The sequence below is a fragment of the Narcine bancroftii genome, chromosome 2 (genome assembly GCF_036971445.1).
Source record: "Narcine bancroftii isolate sNarBan1 chromosome 2, sNarBan1.hap1, whole genome shotgun sequence".
Classification (NCBI taxonomy): domain Eukaryota; kingdom Metazoa; phylum Chordata; class Chondrichthyes; order Torpediniformes; family Narcinidae; genus Narcine; species Narcine bancroftii.
This window is the reverse complement of record NC_091470.1, coordinates 276373247-276395853: the sequence shown is the minus strand read 5'-3', so window position 1 is coordinate 276395853 and position 22607 is coordinate 276373247. Positions and strand designations below refer to the sequence as shown.

At 40.0% G+C, this 22607-nt stretch overlaps 1 protein-coding gene across 2 annotated transcripts in view; it reads left to right on the top strand.

Moving 5' to 3' along the window:
• The window catches only part of nudcd1 (NudC domain containing 1), a 200489-nt gene that overhangs the window by 68625 nt on the left and 109257 nt on the right, over positions 1-22607 (top strand). For both annotated transcript variants that reach the window (XM_069920993.1, XM_069920991.1), the window contains exons 3-4: positions 13093-13278; positions 19913-20093. In XM_069920993.1, the coding sequence (XP_069777094.1) occupies positions 13093-13278; positions 19913-20093 (367 nt within the window). The remainder of the gene's footprint in view (positions 1-13092; positions 13279-19912; positions 20094-22607) is intronic.

Sequence of the window (22607 nt, the reverse complement as noted above, 5' to 3'; positions counted from 1 at the left end):
GCCCCTCACCCCAAGTCCAAAGCCCGCTGCGCAGCTCAGACGGCAAAGTCCTCCTCAGCGACAAGATCTCCATCCTCAACCGATGGTCAGAACACTTCCAATCTCTTTTCAGTGCCAACCGCTCAGTCCAAGATTCCGCCCTGCTCCAGCTCCCTCAACAGCCCCTAAGGCTAGAGCTGGATGAGGTTCCCACCCTGGATGAGACATATAAGGCAATCGAACAACTGAAAAGTGGCAAAGCAGCAGGTATGGATGGAATCCCCCCAGAAGTCTGGAAGGCTGGCGGCAAAACTCTGCATGCCAAACTGCATGAGTTTTTCAAGCTTTGTTGGGACCAAGGTAAACTGCCTCAGGATCTTCGTGATGCCACCATCATCACCCTGTACAAAAACAAAGGCGAGAAATCAGACTGCTCAAACTACAGGGGAATCACGTTGCTCTCCATTGCAGGCAAAATCTTCGCTAGGATTCTACTAAATAGAATAATACCTAGTGTCGCCGAGAATATTCTCCCAGAATCACAGTGCGGCTTTCGCGCTAACAGAGGAACCACTGACATGGTCTTTGCCCTCAGACAGCTCCAAGAAAAGTGCAGAGAACAAAACAAAGGACTCTACATCACCTTTGTTGACCTCACCAAAGCCTTCGACACCGTGAGCAGGAAAGGGCTTTGGCAAATACTAGAGCGCATCGGATGTTCCCCAAAGTTCCTCAACATGATTATCCAACTGCACGAAAACCAACAAGGTCGGGTCAGATACAGCAATGAGCTCTCTGAACCCTTCTCCATTAACAATGGCGTGAAGCAAGGCTGTGTTCTGGCACCAACCCTCTTTTCAATCTTCTTCAGCATGATGCTGAACCAAGCCATGAAAGACCCCAACAATGAAGACGCTGTTTACATCCGGTACCACACGGATGGCAGTCTCTTCAATCTGAGGCGCCTGCAAGCTCACACCAAGACACAAGAGAAACTTGTCCGTGAACTACTCTTTGCAGATGATGCCGCTTTAGTTGCCCATTCAGAGCCAGCTCTTCAGCGCTTGACGTCCTGCTTTGCGGAAACTGCCAAAATGTTTGGCCTGGAAGTCAGCCTGAAGAAAACTGAGGTCCTCCATCAGCCAGCTCCCCACCATGACTACCAGCCCCCCCACATCTCCATCGGGCACACAAAACTCAAAACGGTCAACCAGTTTACCTATCTCGGCTGCACCATTTCATCAGATGCAAGGATCGACAATGAGATAGACAACAGACTCGCCAAGGCAAATAGCGCCTTTGGAAGACTACACAAAAGAGTCTGGAAAAACAACCAACTGAAAAACCTCACAAAGATAAGCGTATACAGAGCCGTTGTCATACCCACACTCCTGTTCGGCTCCGAATCATGGGTCCTCTACCGGCACCACCTACGGCTCCTAGAACGCTTCCACCAGCGTTGTCTCCGCTCCATCCTCAACATCCATTGGAGCGCTTACACCCCTAACGTCGAAGTACTCGAGATGGCAGAGGTCGACAGCATCGAGTCCACGCTTATGAAGATCCAGCTGCGCTGGATGGGTCACGTCTCCAGAATGGAGGACCATCGCCTTCCCAAGATCGTATTATATGGCGAGCTCTCCACTGGCCACCGTGACAGAGGTGCACCAAAGAAAAGGTACAAGGACTGCCTAAAGAAATCTCTTGGTGCCTGCCACATTGACCACCGCCAGTGGGCTGATAACGCCTCAAACCGTGCATCTTGGCGCCTCACAGTTTGGCGGGCAGCAACCTCCTTTGAAGAAGACCGCAGAGCCCACCTCACTGACAAAAGGCAAAGGAGGAAAAACCCAACACCCAACCCCAACCAACCAACTTTCCCTTGCAACCGCTGCAATCGTGTCTGCCTGTCCCGCATCGGACTTGTCAGCCACAAACGAGCCTGCAGCTGACGTGGACATTTTACCCCCTCCATAAATCTTCGTCCGCGAAGCCAAGCCAAAGAAAAAAAAAAATCATAAATTATTCCACCTCATTAACCCTCTCCAATATCTACTCTCATCCAGTTCTGTTCTTTTGATCATGCTCAGTTTTAATTACTTCATTGCCAAGACCATATGCTCTGGAATTTCCTCCCTTTCAATATTGCTCCCTTATAAATCCCCCTTTATAATGCCATATGTCCTAATACTTCCTTTGTCTCTGCAGTCGGCATATTTCCCTCCTATTTTTAAAAAATTCTTTATTAACAGCAACACCAAAACCTGATGTTAAAGCAATGTCCTCTGGATGAGATTCGCTCCAATGATAAGGGGACCCCACCTTTTGCAAAAATTCTTGAGTAAACCACCAGACGATGTGCACTCCCACTCCACAAACACCCAGACACATTTGTAAGCTAGGAAGAGTAATGTAATAGTGCCTGTAACCTGCTGCAGGCAGGAGCAGATTAATTAAGTGACCCATTACTGTCTCCCTATTTTACACACTCAAGAACAGGATTGTTGGATTGAAGTGCAGCCAGAGCCTGAGGCACCCCCCCCCCCCCCCCCCCCAACTCTCCTTAAATGTTCATTCTGGGATACCTCTAACCACAGAAATGCAGTGCACAGAAAACCAGGTAGCTTGGGGGTTCGTGAGGAAATATTTTGAACCTGAGGGGGGGTGGGGGAAGTGTGCCTCAGGCTCTGGCTGCACTTCAGTCCACAGATCATGCTGATACCCTCTGTTCTGTCCTAGCGAGGAGGTACTCTGACTGGAGGTGACTATGTCCCAAACTCTGGAAATGGCCCAGTAAAAGACAGCCTGCTCCCTCAGAGATGTTGGGCTTATGCTTGCAGATGAGAAGTGTGACTTGTATTGAGTGTGTCCAGTTGCACACCATCTGGGAGCATTTTTTTCCCAAAAATGTATTTGTAATAAATTGTATACAAGAAAGAAACTGTTCAAGGATTTACATTAATTGTTTCTATCATATTGCATAAATTATTTACAATACAGGGAAAAAAAAACTGTTCAAATAACTTTTACATGGTGATAATCATCTCATCACTGTACATTTGACCTTCTCCCTTAATGCTCCGTTACCACCCCGTGGCACCTTGTTGTTCCTCCTTTCTCCCCCCCCCCCTCCCCCAAGTTGGTTTAAGGAACTTCACCTCAGTGTCAGCCCTCAGAGCCCAGTAATTGGGGTGAGGGGCTCTAAACTGTACTCCTTCCCCACAGTGCCCTCGCGTTAGCTGCATCAAACCTCAGTGCATCCCTTAGGACGTAGTCCTGCAGCCTGGAATGTGCCAGCTGGCAGCATTCCTGGACTGACATCTCAGTGTGCTGAAAGACCAACAGGTTTAGGGCAGACCAAAGGGTGTCCTTCACCGAGTTGGTGGTCTTCCAGCAGTTCTGGATGTTGGACTTTGAGTGTGTCCCTGGGAACAGTCCATAAATCAGGAAGTCCTCTGTCATGCTGCTACTGGGGATGAACTGTGACAGAGTCCCCTGCATCCCTTTCCACTCCTTCCTTGCGATTCTGCATTTTGCAAAGAACTGGGCGATGATCTCCACCCCACCGCAGCCATCCCGAAGATAAAGTGCATTGAGGGGGGATGTTTCTTTTGTGCAGGAAGATCTCACTGGGAGGGCTCCTCTCACCATCAGCCAGGCCAAGTCCTGGTGCTTGTTAGTGAGCCCTGGCGATGAAGCATTCTGCCAAATAATCTGGATGGTTTACTCAGGGAACCATCCCACTGGATCCATCGAGTCCTCCTCTCTTAGCTTTGCAGGACATTCTGTGCTGACCACTGCCTAATGGTCTTGTGGTTGAAGGTGTTGTCCTGTAAAACCTTTTCCATGAAGGATAGGTAGTGCAGCAAAGTCCAGCTAACTGAATCATTGCGTGGCAACGGGGCCAGGCCTATCCTTTGCAACACCAGGGAAAGGTAGAAATTCAGCACATAGCAATACTTGGTGCCCTCATACCTTGGTTCTACACGCAGCTTGATGCAGCCACCTATGAAGGTAATCAACAGGATGAGCTCCATTTTCTGATGAATTGTACATGGCGCTCCTTCTTACCCTATCCATTTTGGAGCTTCAAATGAATCAAAACACTGCTCTGGTGACTGCCAGGGTGCAGGTGCGTGGTATGGGCCACACTTGCACCACATAGAGCAATACTGAGAGCACCTCACACCTGATGACCAATTCTTCCCTGTTATCGAGAGGGAATGCCACGCTCACAGTCCCAATTTTTGGTGGACCTTAGCGATCTGCTTCGACCAATTCTTAGTACATGCCTCAGCCCTTCCAAACCAGATCCTCAACAGCTTCAGGTAGTCAGTTCTGACTGTAAAGGGGATGGTGGACTGGTCAGGCCAGTTACTGATGAGCAATATCTCACTCTTCTTTTGGTTAACCCTGGAGCCTGTTGTTGATTCAAATTGCCCACATATGCTGGTCAGTCTCCAGACCGATTGCATATCGGAACAGAAGACCACGACGTTGTCCATGTACAAGGAGCCCTTGACCTGGCCATCTCTGTTGCCTGGCAGTGTCAATCCTCTTGTGTCCTTGTCCTTCCTGATGGCTTTGGCAAAGGGCTCTATACAACATATAAATTAGACTGGTGACTGCCTAACTCTAGACTTGATGTGGAAGCAATCTATTTCTCACCCTTTAATTTGGACTGCACGACAAATATCTGTGTAGAGCAGTTTAATTCAATTTTGAATTCCCTCTCCAAAGCTCATTTTATAGAGTACATTCATCATGTATGTGTACGAAATCCAGTTGAAAGTTTTCTCCTGGTCGAAGCTGACCAGGTAGGTGTTCATACTCCCGTCCTGCACTTTATTGAGAAGCGTGAGGCTGTCCAAGATCTTTCTGCCCGATGGCCTTGGACAGGATTTTGTAGTCTGCATTTAGCAATGAAAAAAGTCTCAAATTCCTGATACCTTCCTCCTTCCCCTTTTTGTAGATGAGGATGATGTCCTTCTTCATGGAGTCTGACATGCTTCCTGCCAGGAGTATAGCATTGTATACTTCCAGCAGGTCTGGGCCCACCCAATCCTACAGAGCTGTGTACAATTCAGTCTGTAGCCATCGCTTCTGGGAGTCTTGACCTAAAAAATGGATGGAGTCTGTCAGCTCCCCATGAGTAACTGGCTGATCCAGACATTTCCTCATGTTGTCATCTAAGACCTCCATGATAGAGGACAGGAAGTTTTGGGAGGTCATTCTGTCTGTATCCTTATTGTCATACAGGCATAAAAGGATCTGGTTTTCCTCTGAATGTCCGTCTGCAAGGATGCGACTGAGCTGTCCTCTTCCTTAAGGCTGTGGATCACAGAGCTCCCTCTATGAACCTTTTGGAAGAAGAAACGTGAACACGTCGCATCCTGCTCCACTGTACGGACTCTGGATCTGAAGATAATCTTGGAGGACTCTGAGGTAAACATACTTTTGAGAATTTGGTTTCAATTTAGAAAATATTTTGGAATTCATAGATTTTTACTTACTAGCCCTATATTTAATTCTTTTTTCCACCTGTGCACAATTCTGCTTTTCATGAATGGTTTTAAGTTGGGTATCCAATCTTTTCAAGATTTATTTATTGATAATAATTTAGTTTCATTTGAACAAATATCTTTTAAATTTAAATTACCTAAGTATCATTTCTTTAGATATTTACAAATTAGGAATTTTTGAAATCATTATTTTTGAGACTTCTTCAGGCCCTTGTAATAAATACAATAGGGATGATTATTATTATAAACTGAGTCAAAAAAAAATGCTATTTACTATTAAAGTCTAGGGATAACTCCCTAGATAAGATTTAAAAATTGTGGGAGTAAAATTTTCAACTCTCATTCTCAGATACTACATGGGATTCCATCTTAAAATTGATAAAGTCCTCCTCTTTATTTTCCCATCATTTTCTTCTACAATTTAAGGTAGTACATTGAGCCTACCTTTCTAAAATTCAATTGGCTAAATTTTATCCTAATATTTCTTCAAATTGTGATTAATATAAGACTAGATAAGGTACTTTATTACATATGTTTTGGTCTTGTTCCTTTCCAAATTTTGGGAAGAAGTCTTGTTTCTTATTTTTAGTTCTCAATGCAAATCTTATACCTAATCCTTTAATTTCTCTTTCTGGATCAACTAAAGTAATTGATTTGAAATTAACTGTGTCTCAACCCCATGTAGTTTCTTTCACTTCCCTCATTGCCAGATGATCAATATTGATGAGATGGAAAGATGCTGTCTCTCCGACTCATACTCAGAGGTTGTATGACGTGATGGCATGTCAAACTCGAAAATAAAATCAGATGTTCTTCTAATGCAATGGATATAAACTTTTCAAGTTTATGGGGTCCTTTTATTAAGATTTTTCATAATCTATAAGATCATTTAGATCTTGTGAGTTCTGGGGTTTTTTTTTGATGGTAGTGAAATTGTATGTATTTACCAAATAACTTCAGAAGGGAAGGTGGTAAAATTTGTAGTATAGTATTTATTTATTTTTTTATATTTTTCAATTAGCCACATGTTATAACTGATTTTGGCAAAACGAGGTCATCACCTCCTCAACCACAACTGTGACCGAGACTCCCATTGTTCCTGAGTCTGTGCCAGACACATCTAACCCCAAAACCCCAGCCACAAGTGTAGAAGCTCCTCCTGTGGAAGCAGAAGTGATGGAGGAGGAAACCTTAGAAGGGGAATGGCAGACAGTGGGGAAACCATGACTAAACGATTACCTGATTATTTCCTTTTTTTTGTTTGCATGTTGTATCTAGTTTATATGTAACAGCTTTTCTTATGCCTTTCTTTTGTATACCTGTATTTCCTTTTTCATATTACCTCTTTATAGTTAGATAAATATAGCTTTTATTATTATTGTAAAATTTAATAAAACTATTAAAATAGGAGGACTGAGATGAATAGCGAGCCTTGCTGGCTCTTCACCTCTCTGAGTTCCTCCCTCACATCCACCCCTCTTGATGGCAGGTCAGTGTGGAGTTGGTTCAGCTCCCTCTGTCACTGTTTTGCCTATTAGGATAAAGGACCTCTTGATGTTCTCCTTGGTCGGTCCCTGCCAGTCACTGAGGTGTCAAAGAAGGGTTTCACAGTTCTCCAACCGGCGTACTCCTTCTTTAGCTCCTCTACGTTCTCTGGGGACAACAACTTCACATTCAGCTTCCACGTCTGCCTGCCTGCCTTCTGTTCTTCCTTTAGGTCACAGGAGGCATGAAGGAGGTTTTGGTCAGAGAACACTGGCATGACAGTTCTAACCGTGACGGCCTTTGACATGAAGACAAAGTCTCTCCGTGACTTGCTTGAGCTGTGGCTGTGCTCCACCTACAGGGTTGTTGAAGATGTCCCACAACTGAGCATCATTCACCATCTCTATCAGTCTAGTTAGATATCGGCACTTCCGAATTGTCCAGCCACATCTATGACACAGTTGAAATCACTGGCCAGGACAAGTGGCCTCGACGTCGCCAGCAATGGTGGGAGCTGCTGGAAGATGGCCAATCTCTCACTCCGAATGGGCGGGGCGTACACATTGATCAGCCAGAGCAGGGTGTCATGGTACTTTAGGTCCACCAGGTGGAGACGCCCCCTCAACCACCTCTTTCACCTCAGTGATTGTAAAGTTGCCTCCCCGCAGTAAAATCCCCAGATTGGAAGCAAGGCCATCATTCTCCACCCTCCTGCCACACCTCCTGCTGCCGTTGACCACACCAACACCCATGGGGCCATCATTGTGACCACCTCCAATAGTTTCAGAGGTGTGGCAGCCCACATTCATGTAAGAGCATGATATCCAGTTTCACTTTGCCCAAATATTATAACGCACTTACACATTGCCTAGTGTGTTTAATGCTATGCACGTTTAGGGTACCAAATTTAACGTCCGCTGTCTGTAATGTTTTTAGTTCAGTCAGTGTCCATCAGCCTGAGCCCACATTCCCACCACTTGGGTGAACTTCAGTATTGACTGTGGCCTCAGGAACAAGGTGTGATCATCCTTTTCTGGGAGTGGAGTCTCCTCAGGCAGTGCTGGTGGTGTCATGGGGAAGATCTGACTGGACTCATGTCCTCTGTCTTTTGGTTTGTTGATGTTCTTTTCCTGTGGCTGGGGACCATGGCATCTGGGCTTCTCCCGATCTGGAGCTGGGGGTGGTGGAGGGAGAGGGGGGGTGACTGCCTTTGTGCTGCTCCTGGTCTCTTGGAGATGGGGCTGATGGTTTCTCCACTGATCCCAGTCTCCTAGGGCAGGGGGCCGTCAACCTCCACCTTGCTCATGTCCTCCCGGGGCTGAGGGTTGCTTGGTTGTCATCCTGCATCTTCCTTTTTTCCCTCTCCTTCCTTTCGCTTACTTTGTCTGCATCCTGTGCTTGTACTGGCTTCTTCCTCAGATGCCGAGAGGCTGCTAGCTTCTGCTTGCGCCTTTGCCCTTTTCTTCCCCCACGTAGTTTTTTTGCAGGTTTCTCGATGGTTCCTGTGCCTTTTCCTTTCCCCACCCTCTGCCTTTCTCCCTTCATGGCTCTCTCCTTCATCACTTCTGTCTCCTCAGGAGGAGCCTCTATACTTGGGGTTTGGAGGTTAGATGTGCCTGGGATCTCATCTCGTCCCCTGCTCTCAGTCTATGACACAGTCTCTGAAACTCTGTGAGTCTTGGTCACAGTTGCAGTTGTGGGGGTGATGACCTTGTTTGATGAGAGGTTGGTTTTGGCCACTAATCCCCTTGCTGCTTGAGTGGGTATATGTTTTGGACAGGTTTTGTAGAGGTGGCCTGCTTCATCACACAGGTTGCAGCACTTGCTGTCTTTGCAGTCCTTGGTCTGGTGGCCCTCCTTCTTGCAGCTTTTACAGATAACTGCAATGCATTGGGCTGCCATATTGCCCGGTCTGATACAGTTTCTGCAAACACCAGGCTATCTGGTGTAAACCAGGAACCCACAGTTCCCTCCAATGGCAAACACAGAGGGAGGGGGTTGGGGTTGATGCTGTCTTCCCTCAGCCTTACCTTCACTTGGTGTTTTCTGGCCCAGATCCCAAAAGCGTCTTGACGTCCACGCAGTACCCTGTCCCCTCGACATAACACCCAGCATCTGGGAGCATGCCCTACACATGTCTCTGCAGGCTCCAAAGGTGTAGAGTTGGGTCCAAGGGCAGTTGTCTGCTGTCAAAGTCACAGAGAGCGATTGTTCTGCCACTGCCTGACTGTCACTGAGGGCAGTTGTCCTGCAGTACTGTATCTACCATTGATAGTGCGTCCCTATTGCTGCTTGCTGCCTGCTTGTCACCACCAATCCTGCCTTGAACAGCATTGACATGCAGTGTGTTCTTTTAATGATACTGTATTATAATCTTGATCACTGCAAATGACTGTGTTTTCTTTTGCATGTCTTGTTTTAGAATCAACATTTAATGGTGAAAACATTTCACATGCAATAACTAGATCTTTGAACTGTTTAAAATAAGAAAATGTCTATCAGATTTACTGTAAAACAGTCAGCAGCTATTGTGTTTGTGGAAGTATCTTTTTCTGCTGTCACTTCACTTTTTGACTTGCTTGTTGGTACAATTATGTTTTATCAAATACCCACTTTGACAAACTCCACATGCTTTAGCATATTCAGAGGACTGGTGCATGATATTACTTGTTGTTTCTGTAATATGGGATTTGATTAATTCTCTGAGTGACTTTTTTGGGACATAATAATTGTTAAATTTAAGCATAAATTTTATGAAGATGGTTTTCTATAGACTGATCCCGGAATCAGTTTGAAGTTCCCTTGACAGTAAAATAATCTATTAAGAAACCATTAAGAAAAGGGGAAGGGGTCTGAAATGGAGGGTCTCAGATTTGTGTCAAGAATGTCAGAGCACATACTGAGGTTCACTTTTATTTCAGGGAGAATTGCTACTTTGTGCATTTAGAGGTAAAAATGTGGAAGTGGCTATTGTTATTCTATAGGCTGCATCATAACAAAACCTTGCTTTGAAAGCTGCAAAAATGTGAAGTTGGAGTTACTTACAAAAAAGGACCAGAAATGATAGATGTGTTGCAACAGGAGCAAGTGAATTTTAAAGATGATCAAGTGCTGATTATTGACCATCTCTTCATTTCTGATTTGTTTTTTGTTTGTAACGGTGAAGTCTCATTCCTTTAGCTGTTGATGAGACCTTGTGAATCAATCTATCGCTTTAATTTATCTTTCAAAATTCCATTTGTTTCTCCTGATTTATATTCTGTTTTCTGTGGAAAATTTAAACTTGATTCACAGCTGCTACTTTAAGCTGGATGTTTTAGATGTTGCCTCTCAGTAAGGGTAATTGGTTGATGGATCTTAGTGAATTCAGATGCCATAGATATTCTGTAGAAGTACATTGCTGGATGGTACCAGATCAGCACAAGATTACATTCTAAAGCTTATATAAAAACATTGGCCATCTCCCAGTAGGTGAGCCTTTTCTCCTGAAAGCAAAAATCAGGCCGTGTAAATACTTGAGAAGGCTTCCACCTCTGTTACTGGCTGGGTTGGCTGATTTAGTGAAGAAATACTCTCTTGCTCACTGTTCATTCTTGTCCTATGAATTACACCAAGCTAGTGGACACAACCAATAGAACTTGGTTTGTTTTAAAGCTGAGGCAAGATTGCTGTAATTATTCTTTCATGTATTCCTTTGCTCACTGTCTGTTATTTCATCAGACTCCCTTGAGGGGTTTTGCAGTACTGTACTGCCACTATTGATTTCCTTTTCTAAGGGTAGTGAGCAGTTACTCTTCTTTGTTTTGTTTGAGATGTTTTGGTGCAATTCTGTTCTGGGAACAACAAAGCAATTACTAGAATATGAGTATGATTTGAACAAACCTCAAAGCACAGTTGAGAGTGTCCTGGGTTACTGATCATCATTGTATGGTATAATAACTGTAAAGCATCAGAACGGAAGTCAATACACAAAATGGCCAAGAAGATCTCTATGGTCTCCCTTTCCTCTGTTGATGACATTTACTGGGAACGGTAAAGTTTATTATCATCTGACTGTACAAATACAACCTGACGAAACAACGTTTCTCTTGACCATGGTGCACAAATGTGTACACACAATATACAGTGCTGGTGCAATGATCCACAGTTGTGGCTTTGGGATCTTGGATGGGCGGGTGACTGGTGCAAGGATCTGTGGTCAGGGCGTTAAGAGCCTGATGGGCAGGCGGTTGGAACATTGGGAGCTCAGATGGGTGGGTGGCTAGTGCATGGATCCGTGTTCAGAGCATTGGAAGCTAAGTGTTTTCAAAGAATGTGACTGTAAATAAAGTAAAATGCTTGAAGGTTTGTATATTCATGCAAGTTAAGTTTGTTCAGTGTAAATACAGTATAATATTTTTGTCATTTGTTTTTTAAGCTGTTTATTATTAATACAGGTGTATTAGTTAGGTATTGTAAGAGTAAGTCTCAAGCAAATGGAAAATAAACTCATTTGCTATCTACCAATGTCCATTTGGGCCAGATACCAGGGGTCTTACTGTATGTAATTATTATGCATTATGTATTGTGTATGGACATTTGTGCACCGTGGTCCAGAGAAATGCTGTTTCGTTGGGTTGTATATGTACAGTCAGATGATAATAAACTTGAACTTCATGTTATTCAGTTCTTCCACATTGAGAATTGAATCTATCGGCTGGGCTCGCAGGGCTTAGTTTATGAGGCAGTACTGGTATTATTTACGTTATGGTGCAGAATATTGGAGAATATTATGCTAAATGCAATGGGGTCCACCAGGTGTATAGAGTTCTTAGTTTATCACCTGTCCTGTAGCAGATTTAATACTGATTTGGAAGGAAATGGAGACAATTTATGTTGGACTACATTCTTCTTTGATCTCAACGACAGTTGCTCTCATTTTGCCTCTGGCGTTATGCTCCAACACATTAATTAGATCTGTAGATGAGTTGTCCAGACAAAACCCACACTTCAGCATTGATGTCAAGGTAATTGGTTAGTAGCTGCCACTTGATAGCTCTGTCGACAACACCATCCATCACTGATGATTAAGAGTAAATGGATGGGCTTTGGACTATTCCTTATTTGTGTACATATAAAATTTCCATCTTGTTTGTTGCATGTACCCCAGACAAAAAAAATAAAAGATTCTCAGATACATCAGGAATCAATATGTGCTGCAGTACTTTAGAATTGGGGTACAAGATCAGCTGTGATGTAATTTCATGAGAAAACAAATATTGGCTTACATTTCTGTTTTTAATGTAATGACTAGATGTTTATTTTGAGCTGTCACTATTTTCTTCAATTTCCCACTTAATTTCCTCAAAAAAAATGAATTGACCAATCTAGAGCTTCTCCAATCAACTAGCGATATCCTCATGAGAAGCCTGCTTATTATGCACACGTGGTTGAGCTAGTTCTCTCAAGCAACTCTTCTGGCTTCCACTTGGGTCTGTGAGTCCTTATTAGTTTTTTACGTGACTTCACATCTCCGTTCTTCACGTGACTTCACATCTCCTTCCTTCACGTGACTTCACATCTCCGTTCTTCATACATGTTCTTAACATTGACGGGTGATAATCCATCATGCACACCTACATTATCCACATTCGCAGAGTGCGATGAACTATACATACACAAGAACAGCTTCCGTCCTTGGCACTTAATAGTTTTGCAGTTTGTTCCAAATTACATGGAATGAAACAGAAGAACAGACTTTTTTTCAAAATCTGAGTGATTATTACTTAATTTCATCGTATTTCAAAGGCAAATCAGGAATCTCCACAATCCAAATTCTGCTAATCACGCTTTGAAATTGATAGTGACTGATTGCTGAGTCAGCTGCTCGGTCGTTATTTTATCATGTGACTAATGATTGACAAAGTAGCTGGACCATATACAGTATATTTTTGATCAATGTGATGGATACATGCTACAGTTGTGTTTATATTTGCCATAGAATGGTAGTTTCTAATGTCTGTTTGATGCCAGATTATAATGTCTTTTACAGTGTATTGTATATATTTTCTAATTCCATTTCTGAAACTTAGTAGAGCCTTTGACTTTTAAATATTTGTATTCAAAGGATACAGCAATTAGCAAACCCAGGGAAGTATTTCGACTCTCATCAGAAATTAAAGCCTGTGACACCTTGGTCTGCGCTTCTATACATTTTACATCACCTACATGGGCAGCCTTGTCAGATGGAACAGGAAAGCTGTACCTTCTCAAAACAAACAGCCGTGGACCAAATAACAATGACAAATGGGAGGTGAGTTATGTTAGTTTAATCTGGTTTCATGAATTCCTACACGTTTTTGCCAGTTTGCACTACCGTTTGACATTTGTTTTTAAAGTTGGTATGGCATCGGGGAAGAGGAAGAATAAAAGCTCAATAGTAATGTGGGGTGTGTGTGAATTGTTATACTTCAAATACTTATAAAGCATCTGCACTGAATTTTCTTGAAGAAAATGTCTTCAAACACCGAGGTAGATTTTCTGTGGTGGTTCCCCTGATCTTCCTCCATAATAAGGTTGGAAAATAATTTCAGCAGACTTTCAAATGTATGATGGACATTTCCTTGAGTTCTTCTTCACTGATACTGTTAACGTTTACTTTAGCAATGAGAAGTCATGCAAGATGCATATCTTTGATTATTTTATTTATAAATTTTAAATCACAGTCATAATTACATTACATTCAGTTCCAGAAATTATTAAAAAAAAATTATACATGTGGTATATATAATCCCACCTCTCCTCCCCCCTAACCTCTTTTTTTAAAAAAAAGGAAAGAAAAGAAAAAAGAAAAACTGGAGAATGCCAAGAAAATAAAACATTTATACTATAAAATCTATTGGAGGTTACCAAGAAATTAGGTCTTCAGAGAGCCTATTAATCATGCAAACCCAAATTTTGTAATATGGGTGCCATATTTTCCAAAAAACATGATATTGTGGATTATGTAATCTTCTCTAATAGTATACAACTGTGAAGTTCTGCATGCCATCTTTCCATACCTAAATCTATTTCTGACTTCCATAATATTGCAATACATTTCCTAGAAACTGCTAAAGCAATGAACACAAATTCAATTTGATAGATATTTAATTTAAATTTTGGGTGTTGTAGCCTTAATATTACTCAATAAAAATAACATCGGATCCTGTGGGAATTTGACCCCGTGATTTGTTCCAAAAAATTACCTACCCCTAACCAAAATTGTCTAACTTTTGGACATTGCCAAGATGAACGCAAAAAAATTCCAATCTCAGATCGACGCGTAAAACATAAATCTGATAAAGCAGGATTTAATCTATTTATTTTTTGTGGAGTCAAATATAATTGATGTAAAAAATTATATTGGACTAACCTATAGTCATATTACTCTTACATGACTCCATCCATCCTTTTTATTTATTTGTGTCTGTAAATCTACTTCCCATCTTAATTTTCATTTGTGCACCCCAATTTTTGGAGCTTTCGTTTGAAATAAATTTATTTACAGTAGTATTACAAATCAGTAATTCTAATTCACTTTGATAAGGTAACATCAAACTAGGACCTATTTTGCCAGATATAAAAGCTTTAACTTGAAAATAACAAAATTAAGTATTGTTAGGTACATTAAATTTTTCCCTCATTCGTTCAAATGTTATAAATTTCACATTCTCAAAACAATCTTCAATCTTCTTAATACCCATCCATCTCCAAATCTTCAAAAATCGGTTATCCATTGAAAAAGGAATAAGCCTTTTTGACATAGAGGCATTTTCCTAGATTTTAAACTTTTCATATCAATTTCATTATCGATATTATTCCAGAACTCAATCAAATGTTTCAAAATAGGTGATTCCCTAATTCCAAGTAACAATTTAGAATTCCATTTATATATAGAATCCTGGGGATTCATATCCCCTATCACATTAAATTCTATGTACCCAAGATGGAATATTATCTAAGCTAAACAATACATTTATAATTCTCAGTTTTGTTGCTTTATAATAATTCTTAACATGAAGTTGTAAGCTCCCTAATTCATACTGCCAAGTTAATTTTTCTAAAGAAACCCTTGGCATTTTATCTTTCCATAAATATTTCCTAACTGCCGTATTTAGGAACATAGGAACATAGGAAGTAGGAACAGGAGTAGGCCAAAAATGGCCCATCGAGCCTGCTCCGCCATTCAATATGATCATGGCTGATCTAATTTATGACCTAACTCCACCTACCTGCCTTCTCCCCATATCCCCTAATTCCTCTATCATGTAAAAATTTATCTAACCTAATTTTAAATATGTTTAATGAGGCAGCCTCAACCACTTCCCTGGTTAGAGAATTCCAAACATTCACTACTCTCTGGGAAAAACTATTTTTCCTCATCTCTGTCCTAAATCTACTCCCCCGAATCTTGAGACTGTGTCCTCTTGTTTTAGTTTCCCCGGCCAGCTCAAAAAACCTTCCTACATCTATCCTATCCATACCCTTCATAATCCTATATGTTTCTATAAGATCTCCTCTCATTCTTCTGAACTTGAGTGAATACAATCCTAGATGATTTAATCTTTCATCATAAGTCAACCCCTTCATCCCAGGGATCAACCTAGTAAACCTCCTCTGGACCGTCTCCAAAGCCAGTATATCCTTCCTCAAATATGGAGACCAGAAGGTGCGGTCTCACCAGTACCTTATACAGTTGCAACATTACCTCCCTACTCCTGAATTCAATTCCTCTAGTGATGAAGGCCAACATTCCATTTGCCTTCTTAATAACCTGCTGCACCTGCAACCTAACTTTTTGCGATTCATGCACAAGCACTCCCAAGTCCCTCTGCACAACAGCATGCTGTAGTTTTTCACCCTTTAACTAATATTCAGCTCTTTTATTTTTCTTGCCAATGTTTCTCAGTTTTCAGATTTTTAAATCCTTAAAAATACTTTGAAGGATTTGGAATCGGGATTGACTGAAAAAGATATTGAATTCTAGGAAATACATTCATTTTAACACAATTTACTCTGCCAACTAAAGTAATAGGTAAATTATTCCACTTTTTAAAATCTGCAACAGTTCTATAAAGAAAAGGTAAATAATTCAATTTATATATATTTTTTCAAATCAATATCAATTCTAATACCTAAATATTTGATACTTAGATCTGGCCACCTAAATTTAGTAACCATTTTACAGTCTGTATAATCACCCACGGCTAAGGGCATAATCTCACTTTTTTCCCCGTTAACTTTATATCCAGAAGCTTCCCCATATTCTTTCAATTTAACCTGTAGTTTAGACAAAGAATTTATAGGATCTGTTAAATAAACCAAAACATTGTCAGCAAACTAATTAATTTTATATTCTTCCTGGTTCACCTTAATTCCTTTAATCTTGGAATCTTGTCTAATAAGTTCAGATAAAGGTTCAATTCCTAAAATTAAAAAAAAGCCTGGGATCTCTGCCTTCTGTCTGTTAACCAATCCTCAATCCATGCCAATATACTTCCCCCAATATACATCTGTATCCTATTGATAAATCTCTTGTGTGGCACCTTATCAAACGACTTCTGGAATCCAAATATTCGAGCTTTAATATATTTGAATAAATTAATCCATTTGTATATTTAATAAATCTGTAAAAATCAAGTGATTAAAATTGTGTATATGACAATACATCAATGATTCTCAACCTTTTTCTTGCCGCTCACATATTATTTTGAGTATTCCCATATCATTGTAAATATTCCCTATGTGATAGGGGATTGTTTGGGGTGGTATGTGGGTGGAAAGAAAAAGTTTGAAAACCATGGTTTTAATTGTACCTAATTGACTTGTTATGTGCATGGTTTTATAACTCCAAAGGAAATGGGCCAATGATTTTTTTCAAGCAAAATATTTCAGTAACAATTAGGTCTAGAACAGTGATTCTCAACCTGGCCTTCCCACTCTCATACCATCTTAAGCAATCCCTTACTAATCACAGCACCAATAGCATAAGGATTGCTTGGAGTGGTGTGCAAGTGGAAAGAAAAAAGGTTGAGAACCACTGCATTACATCCTTCAAATTTGCACTATTTGTGTGAGCCTTGTACTGCAATGGAAATACTGTATTTGACGACATATACTGTTAAAGTCAAATTTTAATTGTCTGAGAGGATGAGCAAATGTAGGTTCTTTGGAGTCACTATCTGGGAAGATCTTTCCTGGAACCAACACACCAATGGCATCATGAAGAAAGCCTCTACTTCCTCAGGAGTTTGCGGAGGAGCTAGTGGAGTTGTTCAAGTGAACCGGTACGGACTTGAATGTCAACATGGCCTGTTTCCGTGCTGTAAACGGTTATATGGTTATAAAGAGCAACCTTGTCAACTTGATCTAGTTAATGGAAAAGAAGCAGATGTTTGTCCATTAGTAATCACTCTTGCAAAAGGATTTTTATATAAAGCTTTAACCCAATTTATAAATGTAGAACCAATACCAAACTTCTCCAATACTTTAAACCAGTGGTTCGCAACCTTTTTCTTTCCACTCACATACCACTTTAAGTATTCCCTATGCCATAGGTCCTCTGTGATTAGTAAGGGATTGCTTAAGATGGTATGTGGGTGTAAAGAAAAAGTTTGAAAACCACTGTTTTAATCGGACCTACTCGACTCGTTATGTGCATGGTTTCATAACTCCAAAGCAAATGGGCCAATGACAATTTTTCTCAAGCAAAATATTTCAGTAACTATTGGGTCTAGAGTAGTAATTCTCAACCTTCCCTTCCCACTCACATACCTCCTTAAGCAATCCCTTACTAATCACAGAGCACCAATGGCATAGGGATTGCTTAAAGTGGTATGTGAGTGGAAAGAAAAAGGTTGAGAACCACTGCTTTAAACAAAAAAATTCCATTCTAATTTATCAAAAGCTTTTTCTGCATCCAGAGTTACTGCTACACTACGATCCTCTCTTTTTTTAATTAAATGAATTAAACTAATTAATCTTGAAATATTGTCAACTGAATATCATTTTTAAATAAATCCTGTTTGATTCATATGAATTAAATTAGCTAAACATTTAGATAATCTATTCACTAAAATTTTGCAACAATTTTATAATCCACATTTAATAAAAATATCAGACGATATAGCTGTAATTATCACCTGTGCTTACACCATCATGCTAAGTTTCTCCACCCCCCCCCCCCCCCACCAAGCAAGATGCATATCTTAAAGGCAAAGCTATCCTGAAGCTAACCTCTTAGTAGATTATTTGCATTTAGTATGACTGATTATGTACTATGATATTTCCATTGCAATGTTCAAAAGCTTGATCATGTAAAGGTTTATAGAGGGGTTCATCACTGCACAGTGATATGAACTGTTAAAATAATAACAAAATGTTGGATATACTCAGTAGGCCAGACCACATCCAGTGGAAGAGAAATAATTAACATTTCAGGACCACGGACCAACTTGAAATGTTAACTGTTTTTTGCCAGGTGAGATCTGGCCGGATGAGTATTTCCAGCATTTCTATTCTTATTATTAATCCATCTACTGGTTTGAAGTCTGATGAATTAACCCACACCCACCACAGCCTCTGTAATTAGTCTCACTCCTCTATTGTGTCATGTTGCTACGTCAACTGAATGACTTCAATTTAAAAATGTCATCATCAGTGAAATCTTTAGGATTCTGTAGGTTGTGAAAGGTGCAATAGATATTTAACTTTTAGGTTAATTTTTATTGAAAATCCTGCACATATATAACATTTTCAATATAGCTTTAATACCGAATCCTTTGGTGGCCCACCAGCACAATGGGAGTGAATGATTCTTCTTTATCTCTGGTTCAGTCAGGCCATTTCTTTTGCCTCTCTTTTGGTGAGGCATGAGATTTTACTTAAAAGGATGCTGTCCCGTCTACTCGTGTCAGTAGTCGCATGACATCATGTCCTGTTTGAACATGGAAAAGATTCGTTATTCAATTAATAATTCAAATATAAAATTCCAGAAATTATGGGGGTAATTTATGACTCACTATCCTATTTTCTAATTTTACTCCAATGTAATTAAATTGTCCAACTTGTATCTTTTCCACACTCCTTATATTAATTTCATTTTTATCTTCATTTTTCTTTTAATGCCAGTCATATGTAGCATCTGGCAACGCGGTTAGGTAAGGGGTTTGAGTTTCTTTCCTTTACTATTTTATTCTTTCCTCCTTTTTTTGTATTAGAGTTTAAAAAAAAATATACGACTTAGAATATGAATTATGGATATATTACAATTTATGTATGTTAGTGATATACAGAATATTTTATTTCATTTATGTAACTGTCCATACTATCTTTGAATTTTATTAAAATTTATTGACTTCCTTATTAACATCAATAAAAATATTTTAGAGAGCAAAAATAAAATCCTACATGAAGTATTTATCCGATTCCCTCTTGAAGTTACCACTGAATTAGCTTCTACAACAAAGTGTAGCTCCCGGACTGCTCCAGTGGATGTTTTTTTTTTGGGATCGTAGTATGTTACTTAATGTTTGTTTATTCCTAATTATGCCTTAATCTATAAATGAGATAGTGTGATTCTAAATGTTTAATTTGAAAATGGTGAAAGTATTGCAAATTGTTTTAAAGATGCAGTAAAATCTGTACACCATCTTCATTTTTTTTGTGTGTCTTGATATTTTACTGCTTTTGATCCCATGTTCATGTAACATTTTTATATTTTCTTATTGGATTACTCTAGTACCTTGAGAAATTTGGTTTTTTTTTTCAGATCAAAATGAAATAATGTTTTTTCAAAGTCTAAAAGTTATTGCAGAATAGCCCTGAAGCAAAGCACTTTTATTCTTTGGTGCTACGTGCTTTTGAGACTTGAAATCTAATTTGATTTTTTAAAATTTATTTTGCAGATAATGTTCCAACAAGAACTAGGGGAACCTTTTGTGATAATCCACAGTCATTCATATGTAAAGGACAGTGCAAACTTATTAGATGTGGTTTTACTCAAGACTGAGAAAGATGAGTCCAACATCAAGGGAAGTGGATTTCACTCCGCAATAGATTGGGTCACCATTGCTTGTGGCAAAAATGGTAAGTTGTAACCAGTACAGTTAACTTCTAATGATTGTGGAAATTACCCTGCAAATTCAAAATAAAACTTGACTGGAGTGAATGGAGGTTGGGAAAGAACAATAAGGCACATTGCAATATTGGGATTTTCATGTCCAGAACTTCTTCCCACTGCAATGAAAAGTGATTAGTATTATACTGCAAAACGCTGCAGAATAAAATAATAGAATTCCTCACATTCAAGATTTATATCGATGTGCAGCTTGAACTGAATTTTAGAAATTATAATTTCTGTTTCTAATTTTAATTTGGAGATACGGCATGGTAACAGGCCCTTCTGGCCCATGAGCCTATGGTATCCAAGTGCAGCCATGTGACCAATTAACCTTCTAACCAGTACGTCTTTGGAATGTGAGAGGAAACTGGAAAAAACCCATGTGGACACGGGTGCAAACTTCTTAGTATTGAATTTGATCCCAAGTCGCTGGCATTGTCATAGTGTTGTGCTAACTGCTGCACTAACTAAGTGTCCACTTTTTTTTTACATTTGGCACCTTCATCCATTAGTTATACAAATTGTAAAAGGTTGAGGCACCAGGATCAATTTGCCATGGTTAATTACCCAATACATCTTGTCATCTAGAGAAAAAAACATTTTTGCCTCCTCGCCCTTTCCTATCACCTAATCTTTTTTCCACTCTATTATGCTTTTATTTTTCTTGCAATAACTTTCATATAGCCTCTTGGATAATCTCTATGTATTCACCAGTATCTCTTTGTTCACTTTATAGTACTCCATTGTACTGTAAGCTTTGATAACCTTTACTGTCTACGAGACCACCAATTTTGGAGTCATGTGCAAATTTATTGACCATGCTAATGACATTCCCATCCAAATTGATAATATAGATGAGAACAAAATTCATTGAGATCAGTACCCTCTGTTCTCAGTGGCACATCCTTTTATAAACTCAACACGGATGTGCATTTATTTATACTTTTGATGCTTATGTGTCACAAACATTTGTTGTGGCAGCTTTTAAGTTCCTGTGTCACTGTCTTAGTGTTCAAGCTAAAGGAAATTATACAAGGTTAAGAAATAACTTGTAGCTGGTTACCGGAAAGTGAATTAGCCAGGCTGCAATCTACTTTTTATTCAACTCTTCATGGAAATTTAAATTTCTCTGCCATGTGCATTTAAGAAATGAGGATTTCTCCTACCCTTCCTGTTCCCTGAATATTTTCAGAATTCATTACCTAAAGGCAACAACTAGCTAAATTTTCCACACCATTTCCACCCATGTGCAACATGAAACACCCAAAATGCAGTATGAAACACCCAAATCCAGCATGGTTAGCCCAAAGCTATTATAGTGCTAGTGACCCAGCTGAAAGGAGTTTGTACATTTTCCCTGTGACTGTAGGTTTCCTCCGGGTGCTCAGGTTTCCTCCCAAGTTACAAAGACATCCAGGTTAGTAGGTTAATTGGTCACATGGGTGTAATTTTGTAACATGGACTCATGGGCTAGAAGGGACTGTTAGTGTGCTGTATCTCTAAATTAAATTTAAAAAATCCCAGAATCTGCTACTGTCCAAACCAGTTTCTTCCACCTGCTTTTAGATTCATGGAAGAATTTTTCTGTTCTCCTTTCTAAAATAACTTGCAGTAAGTAGACTGCATGCTTGGACTGAACTTTGGTGTCAGATGTATTAAATCTGGATGAATGGTGTGTTTCTGTGCTTTAATTGAGTCATTCACAAAGAGGGACATGTTGAGTAATTAATACCCCATGGAAATAGTCATGTTTGTGAACTTTGAGAAAAACAACCCAATAGCTGAGCCAAATCAACAAGGAGAAGCAGTTTAAAAAGTAATGGGCACATTATTCAGCCATCAAGTCTGCTCTGACATCTGACAAGGTCACAGGGTCATCTTCATTTTCCTGCATTATTCCATGCATTTAATGACTGAGCATCCACAGATGCCTTAATGGGGAACTGCAAAGATTTACAATTCTTTGTGAAGGAACTTAATTTCCTCAACTTGGACCAGATTACTCAATTCTGAAATAAAAACAGGAAATGCAGGAAACACTCAGTGGATCAAGCAATATTCCTGGAATGAGGGGTTAAAAAAAGTTAACATTCCAAGTCAGTGATCTATAATCAGAACTCTTAGGAGTGAGAAAACAACAAATGCACCACACCCTAAGTGCAGAAATTTCTCTTCCTATTAATATTAAATGTTTCTCCTTGCATCTTGAAACTGAACTCCTCAGCCAGGAGAGTCATCCTCTCTGTGTCCAGCATATCAATTTCTGTCAGCATTTTATGTTTGAATTAAATACCATCTCATTCTTCTGAATTCTAGAGAGTAGAGGTCCATGCTCTCCTTGTACAGGTACAGAATCCTTTATCCGGAACCCTTGGGATTTTGGATTTTTCCGGATTTCGGAAAGCCAGATTTAAGCCCACCCGTATCCACTCCCACCCCTTCCAGTCGAACTGTCGTCTGCCGTCTCCCCCACCCCCTCT